The 15125-nt window shown below is 47.4% G+C and overlaps 1 protein-coding gene across 1 annotated transcript in view; it reads right to left on the bottom strand.

Moving 5' to 3' along the window:
* Positions 1-1863: 1863 nt before the first annotated feature.
* hinfp (histone H4 transcription factor) overlaps positions 1864-15125 on the bottom strand; it is a 44400-nt gene continuing 31138 nt past the window's right edge. Inside the window, exons 9-11 of the mRNA XM_070872667.1 lie at positions 14414-14552; positions 12269-12393; positions 1864-3355 (exon numbers count right to left, since the gene is read on the bottom strand). Coding sequence (XP_070728768.1) covers positions 2824-3355; positions 12269-12393; positions 14414-14552 — 796 coding nt within the window. The 3' untranslated portion in view covers positions 1864-2823. The remainder of the gene's footprint in view (positions 3356-12268; positions 12394-14413; positions 14553-15125) is intronic.

Below are 15125 nucleotides of genomic sequence, written 5' to 3' on the forward strand. Positions count from 1 at the left end.
GAACTTACATAACCTGCAACATACGTGTATACTTATCCTCCCTCCCCACCCCACCCCCTCAATTAAAAAAAAAATTTCAATGTATTTCCTCGCATTCTATTTTTCTTAGTTTCCCATTTTAACCTGCTCTGCTGGAAGACAATTCTCTCCTCCTGGAATTTGGTTTCAGGGACATCCTCCATCCGGTTTATTGCCCAGGGGACCGTTATTCACGTACGAGTCTGGACAGTGAGCATCAGTGGCGAGGGGGGGGGGGGGTGCGACAGCTGAGTCGAATCCTGCCCCCACCCAAAGTCCGCACATGTACACGTGCACTTTCCAGCAGCAATTGCTGGGCTGCGCTAACCCGGGAACACATTGTGACACCCCTCCCAGCCTCCATGGCCGAGAGCGGTTATATGAGCACACACTCGGGGGATCCACTTCTGTTTCGGTTGTATTTATTTGGACCTGGCTACAGCTTTCCTCTCCCCGCCCCCCGCTCCCCACCCTCCCATCAAAATGTACCATTCAACGTACCAAATCAATCTTCCTGTTTCTTGGTATTGAGATTTCTGCACTCCTCCAATTCTGGCCTCTTGAGCATCTCCAATTTTAATGGGTCCACCATTGGCGGCCATGCCTTTAGCTGCCTGGGCCCTAAGCTTTGGAATTCCCTCCCTAAACCTCTCTATCCTCCTTTAAGACACTCTTTAAAACCTACCTCCGTCATCTGCCCCAATATCCCATGTGGCTCGGTGTCAAATTTTGTTTGATATCACTCCTGTGAAGCGCCTTGGGATATTTTACTTTGTTAAAGACGCTATACAAATATAAGTTGTTGTTGGTTCCTCCTGTTTAATGCTGGTCAATACCGAACCTTTGAGCTCGCGGATGTTAAATTCCTCCTGGTCTTGCTTTTATCTCTTGATTTTTGCTCTAAATTGATGTGCGTTCCTACAGATTTCACACTGCCTTCCTTTACTTCATCGCTTGATATCCAATTGGTACACAATGCAAAATTGTAAATCTACAACCCTCCCGTAGCAATGCAGTGCATTGCACCACAAGACAAGGCTACTGATGCGCAAGATCAGTCCTGCGCTCCGAGTTCTTGATCAGCTTTCCTGATGTACAGGAGGATACTGAGCGGAGGTAGAGTGGCCCCCTGGCACTGGGTGACAGGAACACGGCAGCATCGAGAGAACTAGGCCAACTCCTTACACCAAGGCCTGGCCAAGAGCGAAGGACAGACCAACTGGTCAGCAGAGAATCTGGTGAAGAGAAAGGTGCACTTCAGACAGCCGGAGACACGGGCTATAGTGAGACAACCTTCAACAGGGCAAAAGAAATTCTAAAAATGCCACGAAGCGCACACACACGCTAGTAACCAAATTATGCGAGCCTGCTTACCACACTATTCTAACACACACTAGTCACATTAACTGTCAACCCTCAGATAAATATTAGAGCATTTCGCTTTAGTATTTACCCAGGAGCACTTTCCGTCACACAGCCAAAAAGAACGCTTTGTCTTTTAGAAGCATACAGATGGCATTTGGTGAATGTGTTCACCGTTTAAACCATAGCAAGCTGGCTACCACGCTGGTTAAATGTTACACGTCAAACCACAGGGTCAAAGCTCAAATCACATCGCTCGTCACCACTCAGTAGTTGATGGTGCTCCTAAAAATAGTGAAAGGCTCCATCAAAGGACAGGCTATGAAGTCTGCTGCCCAAATTGCATCACCTTCTTGGCTGAAGGAGACAGCAAGAACTTAGAAGTAACAACATGATATATACACACACACACACACACACACACACACACACACACACACAATCACACATATGTGCAGGAAAAAAAAACGACTAGGATTAAAGTGCTCTGGATACTTTCAATTTGGTGTATCTTGACATTTTCTTCAGTCTCGTTGACTCGGTTTGTTCTTGGGTGGTTGCAATTCAAATTAAAGTTAGCAAAGTTCGAACACAAAGGGATGGGTTGCAGGACCGCAAACAGAAACAGTGATCAGCCGCCGAAAGGACCACAATATCTTTACTGCGGAGTTCAGGAGGCATAAGCCAGAACATGTCCTTAATAGGAATATGGAGGAAGGAAAATGGGGAGGGGGGGAAAAAAAAGAGAAAAAAAAGTGAGCAGAAAAACTGGCGGCAAGATTGCAGTACAGGAAACACCTTGGTACTTGCTGCGGTGACTGTACATTGTGTGATTGTACAGCACCAGCAAAAGGCTAAAGCGCATGGGTCCTGCTTTGAGAGCGAGAGGGCAGAGAACACCAATGAAAGGACTTCGATCATTTCAGGATCCGTACTCTGCTATTTCTCGGTCTGAAGCCGTGAGGGCAAGGAAGGGGAAATTTTCTAATAATTTCTACTCTCTCAGTAAGACCAAGGAGTCATTTTATAATTGTTTGCGGCAGGGCAAAAAAAAAAAATAGTGCATTTCTCAAGAATTTACAGCAATAACACCAGAGGACTTTTACACAATAAAAATAACATTGCTGGTGAAAACTGTACTTGCTGTACTGACACAGACCATCACCTGTCAAAATCTATTTTTCTAATAGATTTGTTTGATCGAATAATTATAGCATAATTGAGATTATGGACCGTATTGCTCCTGGCAACATAATGAAACTCTTGGGGGTATATTAAAAAGAAACATGATGACTATAAATACAGCCCATGTCGGCCAACCAAATCGGTCCTGCGTCACAAAGCTTATTCGTGACTCAAAAGTAAAGCAAATATACAGATCAGATCAAGACGTAAAATTTGCATCGATATAAAGACACTGGTGACGTGCGCGGGTGGTTAATCCTAGTCAATTATTTGAATGCCTAGTTCTTCTGCAGTCTTTTCTATGTTGTCAGCTGAGGTTCCCTCGACCTCTGTATTAGAGTCCTCAGCCGATGCCTCGGTGTCCCCTGCGGTATGTGGTGCATTGGTCAGGACGTAGTAAACGGTTTCATTCTCTCCGTGCTCGTTTGTCCGATTGACTACCCGGATGATGGGATTTTTAGTCGCGGAGTCGGAGGAGCCCGAGGGCGATTGTTGGAGATCCTCCCCGTCAGCGACCTCACCGCGACTGCCGTGTTCCGTGTACTCGCTTGTGCAATAGTTCAGAGGGTCGGGGCTGCACTTCTCTGTGCTGTGCTCCTCGCCACTGGATTCCTCCTCCGGCTCCAGTATAATCCCCCTTAGATTAGCTTCCGACAGGACCAAACTGTCCGGCGTGCTGTCCGAGTGGCTTTCCTGCTTTTCCCGGTCTTTCATTAGTTGCTCCGTCAGCTCGACACTCTCGTAGCGCACCAACTGCAGCCGCATGTAGCCATCTTCGTGCTCTTTGTATCTGGGTGAACGAACATTAATACAAAAAAAGTCAGAGTGCGCAACTTGTGCCTCCCACTTATTATTTTTCTCTGTTCCCTAGGTCTACCCACACCTTGTAACATTCCTCAGTCAAGAGGCGAGACAGGCAGTTACCCTGCCCATAGGCCTCCTCAAGCAAGATACTAGGTCGGGAGAGGTCTGCGGGTGAAGGGAGGGTAGGGGAAGGAAGCGTAAAGACAAAGAAGGGGAGAAAATAAATCGTTTTTTTCCTTCCTCACTGCTGTTAATAGTTAAGACTGATGAACTGCGACGTGGAACACAGCAGACGTGAACCCAGGACCCGTGCTTTAACGTGCTGCACCACTATACTGCACGCATAACTTCAGGTCAAGAGGATGCCTACCTGAGTGAGGTCAAACGATCGGGAACAGCTGTATGTTTGTCCCCACGTCCTTTTGTGGGCGTACTGGTCAGAACGGGTCCTGGGCCAAACAATACATCGGTCCAGTGCAGTCCTGTATTTCTGCAGCAAGATGTACCCAATGAACAAAGGGGTCCCACTGGAAGCTCATCTTTCGATTCGGCCCTTTACAGCCTTCCGGACTCAACATTGAGTTCAACAATTCAGACCATAACCTCTGCCCCCATTTTTCCCCCAAATGCAGCTATTGATGTTTGTGCTATTCCCATTTACTCCTCTGCTAGACCCATCATTTGTTTCCTCTCTTGTCCCATTACCATCTCCTGTCGCCTTGCACCATCATCCCCGTTGTCTCTTAAATCACTCCTACCTTGCACCCCATCACAAACCTTTCCTTTTGTTCTTTCCTTCCATCCCCCCTTTCCCTGCCCTTGCATTTCGTTTAAAACCTGTCACATCTCTAACCTTCTCCAGTTCTGACGAAAGGTCAGCGACCTGAAACGTTAACTCTGTTCCTCGCCACAGATGCTGCCTGACCTGCTGAGTGTTTCCAGCATTGTGTGTGTTTTAGTTCAGGTTTTCTGCATCCGCAGCATTTTGCGTTTGTAAAAGAGTTTACGCTGGTGAGTAGTCAAAAAGAGGCACTCAATTTTTTTCCCCAATTGATCAATTTAGGCACATTGGGCCCAATTTTCCCCAACCCCCTCTTTTCGGCGCACTTACCTTAAAGGCACCGACTTTGCGCGCTGGAAACGGCGCCAAATAAAAGTGGCCCCATCCTGCCCTCTCTGCCGAGTCTCCGTTGTCCCAGTGTGACATAAATAGTGCAGCGGGGGGGGGGGGGGGGCGGAGCAACAGCCCAGCGCAGAAAGCATTGCCTGCAGCTGCGCGCATGTGCAGTGAAGTCTGCGCGCATGCTCCTGCCCTCCCAGTGCGTCCTGTGGGCTGTGAGCAGGACCCGATGCTCGCAGCCCCTATCCCCGGCCGAAGGGACGCCCCGATGTTCGCCGCACCCTATCCCCGGCCGAGTGGACTCCCGCACCGGCCGGACGGCCCGCTGACTTCCCGGTAGGACTTGAGTTTTATTTTTTATTTATTGATGGTCGTGCTTTGTTTAGTGAGGAGAGTTTTGATTGGGGTGGGGGGGGGGGGGGGGGGAAAGAGAAGAGAAAGTGTGTTTTGATTGGGGGTGGGGGGGGGAGACTTTAAAAAAAAATTGATTCTGGCATAAAGGTAGGACTTCTATTTTTTTATTTGTTATTGATTGATTGCTTATTATTTTTTGGCCTGTGTTTAGTGCTTTGTAAGTCTTAGTGCAGGTCCTCTCAGCTACCTTGTATCTTTTATTTGTTATTGAATGCTTATTTTTGTGCTTTGTTTAGTGCTTTGTAAGTGTTGGTGCTTTAAATGTACCAACCTGCGCCAATTTCTTCACTGCCTGCAATGTTTTTCAGAGCTGGCCACATACGTTGGCCTAAGTCAATTTGGAGTAAGTTTTAGCTGGCCAAAGTGGCATAAATGGCCAAAACTGGTCTAAGTGTCTGGGAACGCCCCCTTTTGAAAAAAAAAACGGAACTAAAAAAAAATCGTACCTAACTGACTTACTCTGGAGCAAATTTTTGGGGGAAAATGGCATTTTTAAAACTTACGCCAGAAAAAACAACTTACTCCAAAAACATTGATGCAAGTCATGGCCAAAATTGGGCCCATTATCTCAGTCTTGGACAAGGAGACATAACCTTTAAATCAGAGAGAGCTAGGACGTTCAGGAGATAAGTTACGAAACACGTAGCCCAAAGGGTGGTAGAAATGTGGAACTCTCTCAGTTAATCATTTTAAATCGGAGATCGATAGATGTTTGCTCGCCAAGCGTGTAAAAGTATATGGAGCCAAGGCAGGTAGGTGGAGTTAAGATACAGACCAGCCATAATCTCAGTGAATGGTGGAACAGGCTGGAGGGGCTGAATGACTGACTCCTGTTCCCACCTTGAATCTCACGGGTGGGAAATTTATGAAATAGTCTTTCAATCCATTGGGACTTGCACCTCTTGCCAGGAAGGGAGGCAAACCGACTTGATCAGCTGTAAAGAGGCACGGAGGTGCTGCCCAGGTCAGATGCCCCTCCCTCCATCACCTCTCCCCGTCAGACAAGGAGATAACAGCATCTGCCCACCCACAAAATCAGTAAAGAATAAGATCAAGAACTGATCAGAACACAGGGCTCAATTTTGCCCAAAGATGCTTTTTGGTGTACTGCCAGAGTTACGCCTGTTTTTCTACTCCAAAAATAAAAGTGCCAAGTTTTCCTGTTGTATTTTTCAAAACTGACACCACACAGCCTGACCAGCAGCCTCGGGATGGGGGGTGGAGCCTGCCATCAGAAAAAACTGCCGCCCCTTCTGCGCACGCATGGAAAAAAAAAAAGACACCTTTGACGCGATTCTTATGGGCGCGCATGCAACAGTATAGCTCCCAGTCTGCAGTCGTCCATTTTTAAAGAGCCAGTCGTGTGTGAGAGAATGTTGAGCGCTGAGAGAGAATTGTAATTATCATCCGAAAAATCGGAGCTGCAATACAAGATACAACGCGGCACCAGGGCCAAGAATGTCTTGTGACTGAGGGCAGATGGCAGGAGCTGGACACCAGCAGAGGTCACATAAAAGTTCCACCCAAAGAAATGAAGAAACGCTGGAACCAACTTGTAGAAGATTACTGTGCAATGGTGACCACCCCGAGGTCTGGAGGCCAGTGCAAAAAGTGGCAGGACCTTGGTCAAGTAACATTTTCAATTTTCAATGGAACTACAATTGTAAATATGACGATCTGTATATGTCCCACCCAGCAGAAAGACAGCCTCTCTAAAAAGTTATATTTTCATCTTTGCAGAGGAAAGTGGCAGACAACAAAAGGGAAAGAACTCCAACAGGAGGAGTTCCAGCGAATCCACACCCACTGACATCCTTGGAAGAGAGGGTCGCTGCTTTGATGGGACCTGCCTGAAGAAAAGCAACCACCACTGCACAAGCTGGGCCCACACTCGAGGGAGGGGGGTAAGTCCTGCAAATTCCACAGTCTGGCTTTGCTAAATGTTAAGTACTGCGCGGGCTAGCCGTGCTTCGGTTCATGAGGATGTCTCAGTCAGCTACGCTTCAGTTGATGCAATGTGCTATCATTCATCGTGGTCCTTCAAATCAGCCTGCTGCCTGCGCTGTGTGAGCCTACTCATACCACCCTGCCCCCACCTCTGCTGCTAACCATTTGTCTGTTCTGTTATTTGTAGAAAATTGAGGCCAACCCTGATGATGCAGAAGATTCAGAAGAGCCTGACCAATCCCACCTTCCAGACCAAGAGCATGGGAGTGAGGGTGAGGGGGAGGGGAAGTGGGAGGGGATGGATGAAGCCCCCCCACTGTTTTACTGACTTTGGAGGAGATGCAGCTGCTGCCCATTGAGGTGCTAGGCCCTTCCCTGAGTAGTGGTTTGAGTGTTGGTGGGACATTCCATGCTTTCCTACCGTCTTGAGGCTGGGGATTCCAGTGAGGCACACCCAGGGCGAGGAGAGGAAGGAGAGCTCGACCACGCTCCCGTGAGGTGCAGGATCTAACAGATGTGGTTCAGAAGATGGCAATGAGTGCGGAGAGCATTGACCTTACGTGATCACCCCTGGACACCATCACTGGGGTGGGTGGTGAGGTATCGGGACTGTCGGGAGAAGTAACAACACTCGAGAAATGGGAACGCTGTCCAGGAACATGAGGGAGGGAATATCTCAGTCAGCTGAAACCATGTCGGTGCACATGAGGGAGGGAATGTTGGAGGTAGCCGAGACGCTGTCAGGGAACATGAGGGAGGGAATTTGGGAGTTAGCTGCTATAAAGGGAACACTCCCAGACCCTGTGCCCATTGACAGAATCAACTGCCACTCCCACTTCAATCCCCAGACCAGCCTCTGAAGAGCCCCAAGCCGAGCCTTCCACATTGCCTGCCTCCTGCATCACCAGGTGCGCATCACCCGAGATGTTCGAAAGAATAAGCTTGGTACCAACCCAAGAAACACAGGGGTGGTGGAGTCACCAAGACCAAGCGTGACGGGCGGTCTTAGAATAAGGTGGAGGAGAGATGGATGCAGCCTTTCTTTGCTGCTGCTGTTATTATTGTTGTTGTTACTGTTGGAACTGTTATTCTCAAATTAAAAGTTTTTTGTAAGCTATGTAAATTTACAAGTTTAAAAGTTAGTATAGTGCAGGCTTGTGATGCCTTCCACAGCCCCCCACTTCCCCTCCCAGGGCTTCTTTTGCAGCCGAGTCCCGAGCCCATGTCCGGGCCCGATTCTGCCGGCCGACGCTCCAACCCTCGAGCCCTGTTTGCTGATGTTCGGTGGTGGCATGTCAGTTGAAAAGAATATGAAAAGTTACAGAATTCCATCAAACTTCTACTAACTGCGTTATATGGTTAAAAAAAATATTATGTATATTATGTCTTCTTGACCCCCTCCAAAACGTCACTGAAAAACAATGGCGTCTTTCTGCGCCGATTTTTCAATGCACGCTGCTTTTTTAAAACTCACCAGAAGATTTTGAGAGTAGTTAGATACGCCGACCTAGGAGAAATTTTTTGGGGGGCAAACTTCTATAATTGACAAGAACTGGCGCAGATATCGGGTTACACCCATATTATGCAAAAAAACCTAACCGAACACAATCATAACTAACTGAGTTACGCTGGCGCAGATCCCTTGGAGAAACTTTAATTTTTTTTAAAACTTACACCAAAAAAAGCGGCACGTGCCAAAAAAACGGTACAAATCACTGCGGAAAATTAAGCCCATTAACTGTGCCTGTTGACGGATTACAATGGGCATTAGTGTCCCAAATCCAAGCGTCACACTTGTGAAACTTGCAATCCCTGCGGCTGGTCGATCACAGAGGAACTGGGGTGTGTACTGGACTTTGGAATTGGCTACCCCAGAGAGCTGTAGAGGCTTGGTCTTTAAGTATATTCAAGTCAGAGATTGATAAATTTTTGGATTTTAAGGGAATCAAGGGATAGTGTGGGAAGGTGGATTTGAGGTAGAAGATTAGACATGATCTTACTGAAGGGCGGAGCAGGCTCGAGGGGACGAATGACTTACTCCTGCTCCTATCTCTTACATTCTTATGACCGGTGATATTTACGTTTTCTTTGTTTTATGGTTTAGTTCCTTATTAGATGTGCCCCTCTTAAAAAAAAAAGAAAGGCATTTGTTTATTTGATGACACCAGGGCAATCGAGTGTCTCTATGGGTTTTATTAAAAGAGGCAGATTCTACTTCTCCATAACTTATTTTTGGGTGCCGGCCCCTTTACGTAGCTGTGTTGTTCATTTATAGTTTCACGCATGCGCGAACTTTAACATTGCAAAAGCCAGACCGGGCTGGACCAGTAGAGAGCTGCGCAGCCTATAGGGGAACACTGCTTACAGACATGCACAGAATGGTCGAGGGCAACTGCTGGGACACAGCTCTGACCCCAAAATATCATCGAGTCATTTTCCCATATCTCACTGCTCCCAAATTAATAACTGTACATAATTTTTTATAAAAACAAAACATTAAGTTTTTAGATTTCCTTACAGATTTTGTTCAAACAGAAAGAGACTCTATTTACAATTTAAAAAAAATCTTCATTTCAAGTCCATGCTGGGGAATGAAAGAAAGAAAATAGACCTTTCACGACCATCGGATGTCTCAAATCGCTTTACAGCCATTGAAGTACTTTTGAAGTGTAGTCACTGTTGTAATGTGGGAAACGCAGCAGACAATTTGCGCACAGCAAGTTCCCACAAACAGCAATGTGATAATGACCAGATAATCTGTTCTGCTGTTATGCTGATTGAGGGATAAATATTGGCCAGGACTGGGGAGAACTTCCCTGCTCTTCTTCGAAATAGTGGCATGGGATCTTTTACGTCTACCTGAGAGCGCAGACAGGGCCTCGATTTCACGTCTCATCCGAAAGACGGCACCTCCGACAGTGCGGCCCTGGAGCGTCAGCCTAGATTTTTGTGCTCAAGTCCCTGGAGTGGGACTTGAACCCACAACCTTCTGACTTAGAGGCGAGGGTGCTACCCACTGAGCCACAGCTGACGCACTTTTGTGCTTTTATCTGCAGCTGGTGTCAGCATCAAACCGCCTGGGGTTTTGAACAAATTAGATGCGCAGTGAAGTTTCCTTAATCCAGCTCAAAACATTCCCTGCTCCACCCGTTTAACCAGCTCCGTTTCCCACAGCAGCCACTCTTACAGTCGCTGAAATTTAGACTGTTATCTCAGTGCCAAACTTTGGGCAATTTTCCATCATTGAGTTGAGGCTGCAATAACTCATTTCATAGTCAAAGAGAAGCATCCCATCAAACCAACCAGGAAGCAGAAAAATAGGACTGTGTCATTTATGTCTTTGAGAGCTCCCAAGTTTAATGTAGGTAAGCAAGGACAAATAGCTCTGCCCCAATGCTCAAAATGCCTATAATTTTAAACCAAGAAATAGCTGAAAGGACAATGTGTTGACCCAGTTTCCTTGTGGTCAGACAATTTTAACCTAGATACAGTAAAGATGTACAACAGCTTTACAGGATTCGGACTCTTCAGCAATTTGATTAAACCACCATCATTTTATAGCACCCCATGATAAAAGCTCTCAAACCGATCACTTAGAAGATTTGCAGAGTTGGGCAGCAGACCACATGACTTTTGACAAGGTCCCACACAAGAGATTGGTGTGCAAAATCAAAGCACATGTTAATGGGAGTAATATACTGACATGGATAGAGAACTGGTTGGCAGACAGGAAGCAGAGAGTCGGGGTAAACGGGTCCTTTTCAGAATGGCAGACAGTGACTAGTGGAGTGCCGCAGGGCTCAGTGCTGGGACCCCAGCTATGCTATTTACAATATACATCAATGATTTAGATGAAGGAATTGAATGTAATATCTCCAAGTTTGCAGATGACACTAAGCTGGGTGGCGTTGTGAGCTGTGAAGAGGACGCTAAGAGGCTAGAGGGTGACTTGGACAGGTTAGGTGAGTGGGCAAATGCATGGCAGATGCAGTATAATGTCGATAAATGTGAGGTTATCCACTTTGGGGACAAAAACGCAAAGACAGAATATTATCTGAATGGCGGCAGATTAGGAAAAGGGGAGGTGCAACGAGAGCTGGGTGTCATGGTTCATCAGTCATTGAAAGTTGCCACACAGGTACAGCAGGCGGTGAAGAAGGCAAATGGTATGTTGGCCTTCATAGCTAGGGGATTTGCGTATAGGAGCAGGGAGGTCTTGCTGCAGTTGTACAGGGCCTTGGTGAGGCCTCACCTGGAATATTGTGTTCAGTTTTGGTCTCCTAATCTGAGGAAGGACTTTCTTGCTATTGAGAGAGTGCAGCGAAGGTTCACCAGACTGATTCCCAGGATGGCAAGACTGACATATGAGGAAAGACTGGATCAACTGGGCCTTTATACATTGGAGTTGAGAAGGATGAGAGGAGATCTCATAGAAACATATAAGATTCTGATGGGATGGGACAGGTTAGATGCGGGTAGAATGTTTCCAATGTTGGGGAAGTCCAGAACCAGGGGACACAGTCTTAGGATAAGGTGTAGGCCATTTAGGACTGAGATGAGGAGAAACTTCTTCACTCAGAGAGTTGTTAACCTGTGGAATTCCCTGCCGCAGAGAGTTGTTGATGCCAGTTCATTGGATATATTCAAGAGGGAGTTAGATATGGCCGTTACGGCTAAAGGGGATCAAGGGGCATGGAGAGACAGCAGGAAAGGGATACTGAGGGAATGATCAGCCATGATCTTATTGAATGGTGGTGCAGGCTCGGAGGGCCGAATGGCCTACTTCTGCACCTATTTTCTAAGTTTCTATGACCTCTCTGAAGTGAATGAATTGCACAAGTAAATTCACTGCCTGTGGACACATTATTTACAGCATGAGGAACGGGAGGAAAGGAAAGGAGGGAGGAAAGACTTGCATTTATATAGCGTCTTTCAGGACCACCGGACGTCTCAAAGCGCTTTACGTCCAATGAGGTACTTTTGGAGTGTAGTCACTGTTGCAATTTGCGCACAGCAAGCTCCCACAAACAGCAATTATGATAACGACCAGATAATCTGTTTGTTGTGTTGATTGAGGGATAAATATTGGCCAGGACACCAGGGATAACTGCCCTGCTCTTCTTCGAAATAGTGCCATAGCATCGTTTATGTCCACCCGAGAGAGCAGATGAGGCCTCGGTTTAACGCCTCATCTGAAAGACGGCACCTCCGACAGTGCGGCACTCCCTCAGCACTGCGCCGGAGTGTCAGCCTCAAATTTTGTGTGTTCAAGTCCCTGGAGTGGGACTTGAAACCACAATCTTCTGATTCAGAGGCGAGATTGCTACCCACTGAAGCACAGCTGACATCACATTGGGAATTGTACTGGGCACAATATATGAAAAAAAGAGAAGAAAAATGTACAACATGCCAACATACCTGAACCGTGGGTGACCTGAAGGCCACTTAAACTGATGCTTCTTCCTGAGGTGCACAGTCAGATTGTTGCCTCTGGTGAAACACTTGTCACAAACATGGCATTTGTATCTGGGTTCCAAATCCCCCTGGGAAGACACAGTTACACAAAATCAGGAGCTTAAGATGGCAAAGCTGAACTAACCACCCAGCTGCAGCCACAAAGCAGAGTACCCACCATAGGTGGAGAGAGATTGGGGCCGAATTTGCCGCTCGCCCTGACTTGAGGGCTGTAATCTCCCGGGCCACTCACCTCCCCCGGGGGCGGAATTGGGCAGGTGCGCCCCTTCACGGAAAGTAGAGTTCAGCGCCGCGCTCAGGAGTCCGGCGCTACGCGGATACTCCGCATAGCGCCGGGATGCTGCAATGCCCCTCCCCTTCATTTAAAGGGGAGGCCGCTACGTACTCTGGGGTGTGATCAACTGGGCCGCGTGATGGCAGCCCGGGGCGGATGCGTGCCGGCTTTGCACCCCGTGGGGGGTGGTTAGGGGGTCGGTGCGCACGGCGATGACGTCATCATCGGTTGCGCGCCGGCTCGGAGCGCTAATCGCGGGGCACGGTGCTACCGGCACGTCCCCCCCCCCCCCCCAAAACCTCCGGGGCAATTTTCCGAGAGGCACAATCACCAACCCCCCGCCCCCCACCTCGCCCGCCCGGGGGAAAACTTCATTGCGTCCCGTTAGCATCGCCCAGAGGCGCTGGCACTGACGGGGCTATAAAAATGGGCAATTCTAGCCACAAAGCGTTTATAATCATCATAAAGAATTAATGTCATTCGGTTCCCAATTAAAAAAAAATATAATGAAATTGCGAATGTTCCTGACGAGCTTGGAAATTGAGTTGTGGAGTGTTACTGAGCCAAATTAAGATGGCAGTTCGAGCTGATGAATCTGGTGTTAATGATGTGGTGATAAACATTTTTCTTTTTATATAAGAGTGTCAGCAAACTCCTGCCATGAACGTGTCCCAGCAGTCTGCTTCAGAGCTGTATTGATGCAAGCTCGAGAGAAAGTTCCTCCTCACCTGCCCTTTCGATTGTGGATAGTGCAGGAAGATCGAGAAAAGGTGCAAGGAAACTCCCCCGCCTCCAAGAAATCCCACTCTCGCTAACAACAATTATGTAGAAGCCCAGGTCTGGGTAAATCAATTCAGTGTTCTACTCCACTCCCTACAAAGAACAGTATACCTTCAAGAAGTCAAACTACAGGGTTTCTTATCAGGCCAATGTGTTTGTCAATGACATCACTGGTCTAGTGCAGAGGCACCAGTTTCATAATTTCTGCAGCTGTTTAGTTTGGTGTCAGCAGCAGTAACAACTTACATTTATATAGCGCCTTTAACATAGTAAAACATCTCAAGGCGCTTCACAGGAGCATTAGCAAACAAGATTTGATAGCGAGCCACATAAGGAGCTATTAGGGTAGATGACCAAAAGCTTGGTCAAAGAGGTCAGTTTTAAGGAGCGTCTTACAAGGACACCCTCAAAGCCTCCCTGATAAAGTGCAGCATCCCCACTGACACCTGGGAGTCCCTGGTCAAAGACCGCCCTAAGTGGAGGAAGTGCATCCGGGAGGGCGCTGAGCACCTCGAGTCTCGTCGCCGAGAGCATGCAGAAATCAAGCGCAGGCAGCGGAAGGAGCGTGCGGCAAACCAGTCCCACCCACCCCTTTCCCTCAACGACTATCTGTCTCACCTGTGACAGGGACTGTGGTTCTCCTATTGGACTGTTCAGCCTAAGGACTCATTTTTTAGAGTGGAAGCAAGTCTTCCTCGATTCCGAGGGGCTGCCTATGATGAAAGGAGGAGAGCTAGAGAGTTCCAGAGCTTCGGGCCCAGGCAGCTGAAGGCACGGCTGCCAATGATGGAGCGATTAAAATTGGGGCTGCTCAAGAGGCCAGAATTGAAGGAGGGCAGTAAACTGAACCTATTGCCGCAAGGGCTGCAAAACAATGATCACCTCCTCTGCTTTATTGATGCAATATCCCCTTCCAGGTGGGACACCGTGGTGCTTGACCACACAGGGGTGGACTGGCAGTGCAGTGAACGGGCTGTACAGATTTCACTTAAAGAAAAACGCAGCAAAATGCTGCACTGCCTTCAACTGCTTACCTCGTGTACCCTCCTGTAATGGGACTTGATGGAATACTGGGATCGTGCACTGAACGTACAACCTGCAAACTCACAGCGGTAGGTCGGATCCTCACTGTGTGTATCCAAATGCTTTCTTAAATCCACCAAGTTCTTGCAGCTGGGGTGAAACACATTATAGCAATCACCGCTCTGAAACACTTCACATTTTTACACAATTTTTATACCTCCCCCAATAATATTTGAAAACCCCTAACACAAATGGCAGCACAGAATTTGAGACTTTCCCCAAGAATGTTGCTTTGCTTTTTTTTGAAAAAAAGGCAGATATTTTGCCGAGGGGGCGGGGATGATAAAGGAGGCGTCAGACACAGATCTATTCTGTTCAACAGTCACTAAAGGCCTCAAGTGAAAATCTCAGGATTCTGCAGCTAGTTTGCATTAAAAAAGCCACAAACTATTCTATTCCAGAGTCCAACTTATTAAAATAGAGACGCGATCCAAACAGAAGCCCTTTCAATTAAGCTGGGTAATAGCAAGGGACTGGTCACATTGCTGGCAGTATGTTACAGACCGCTAAACAGTGGATCAAGGACGACATTTGTCGATGAAATAGAATGGTGGGTATGAACAATAGGTGGAATTGTAAGCGATTTTAAGGAAAAAAAATAAAGACTTGCATTTATATAGCGCCTTTCACGACCACTGGAGGTCTCAAAGTGCTTTACAGCCA

This window comes from Pristiophorus japonicus, unplaced genomic scaffold (genome assembly GCF_044704955.1).
Source record: "Pristiophorus japonicus isolate sPriJap1 unplaced genomic scaffold, sPriJap1.hap1 HAP1_SCAFFOLD_348, whole genome shotgun sequence".
NCBI lineage: Eukaryota > Metazoa > Chordata > Chondrichthyes > Pristiophoridae > Pristiophorus > Pristiophorus japonicus.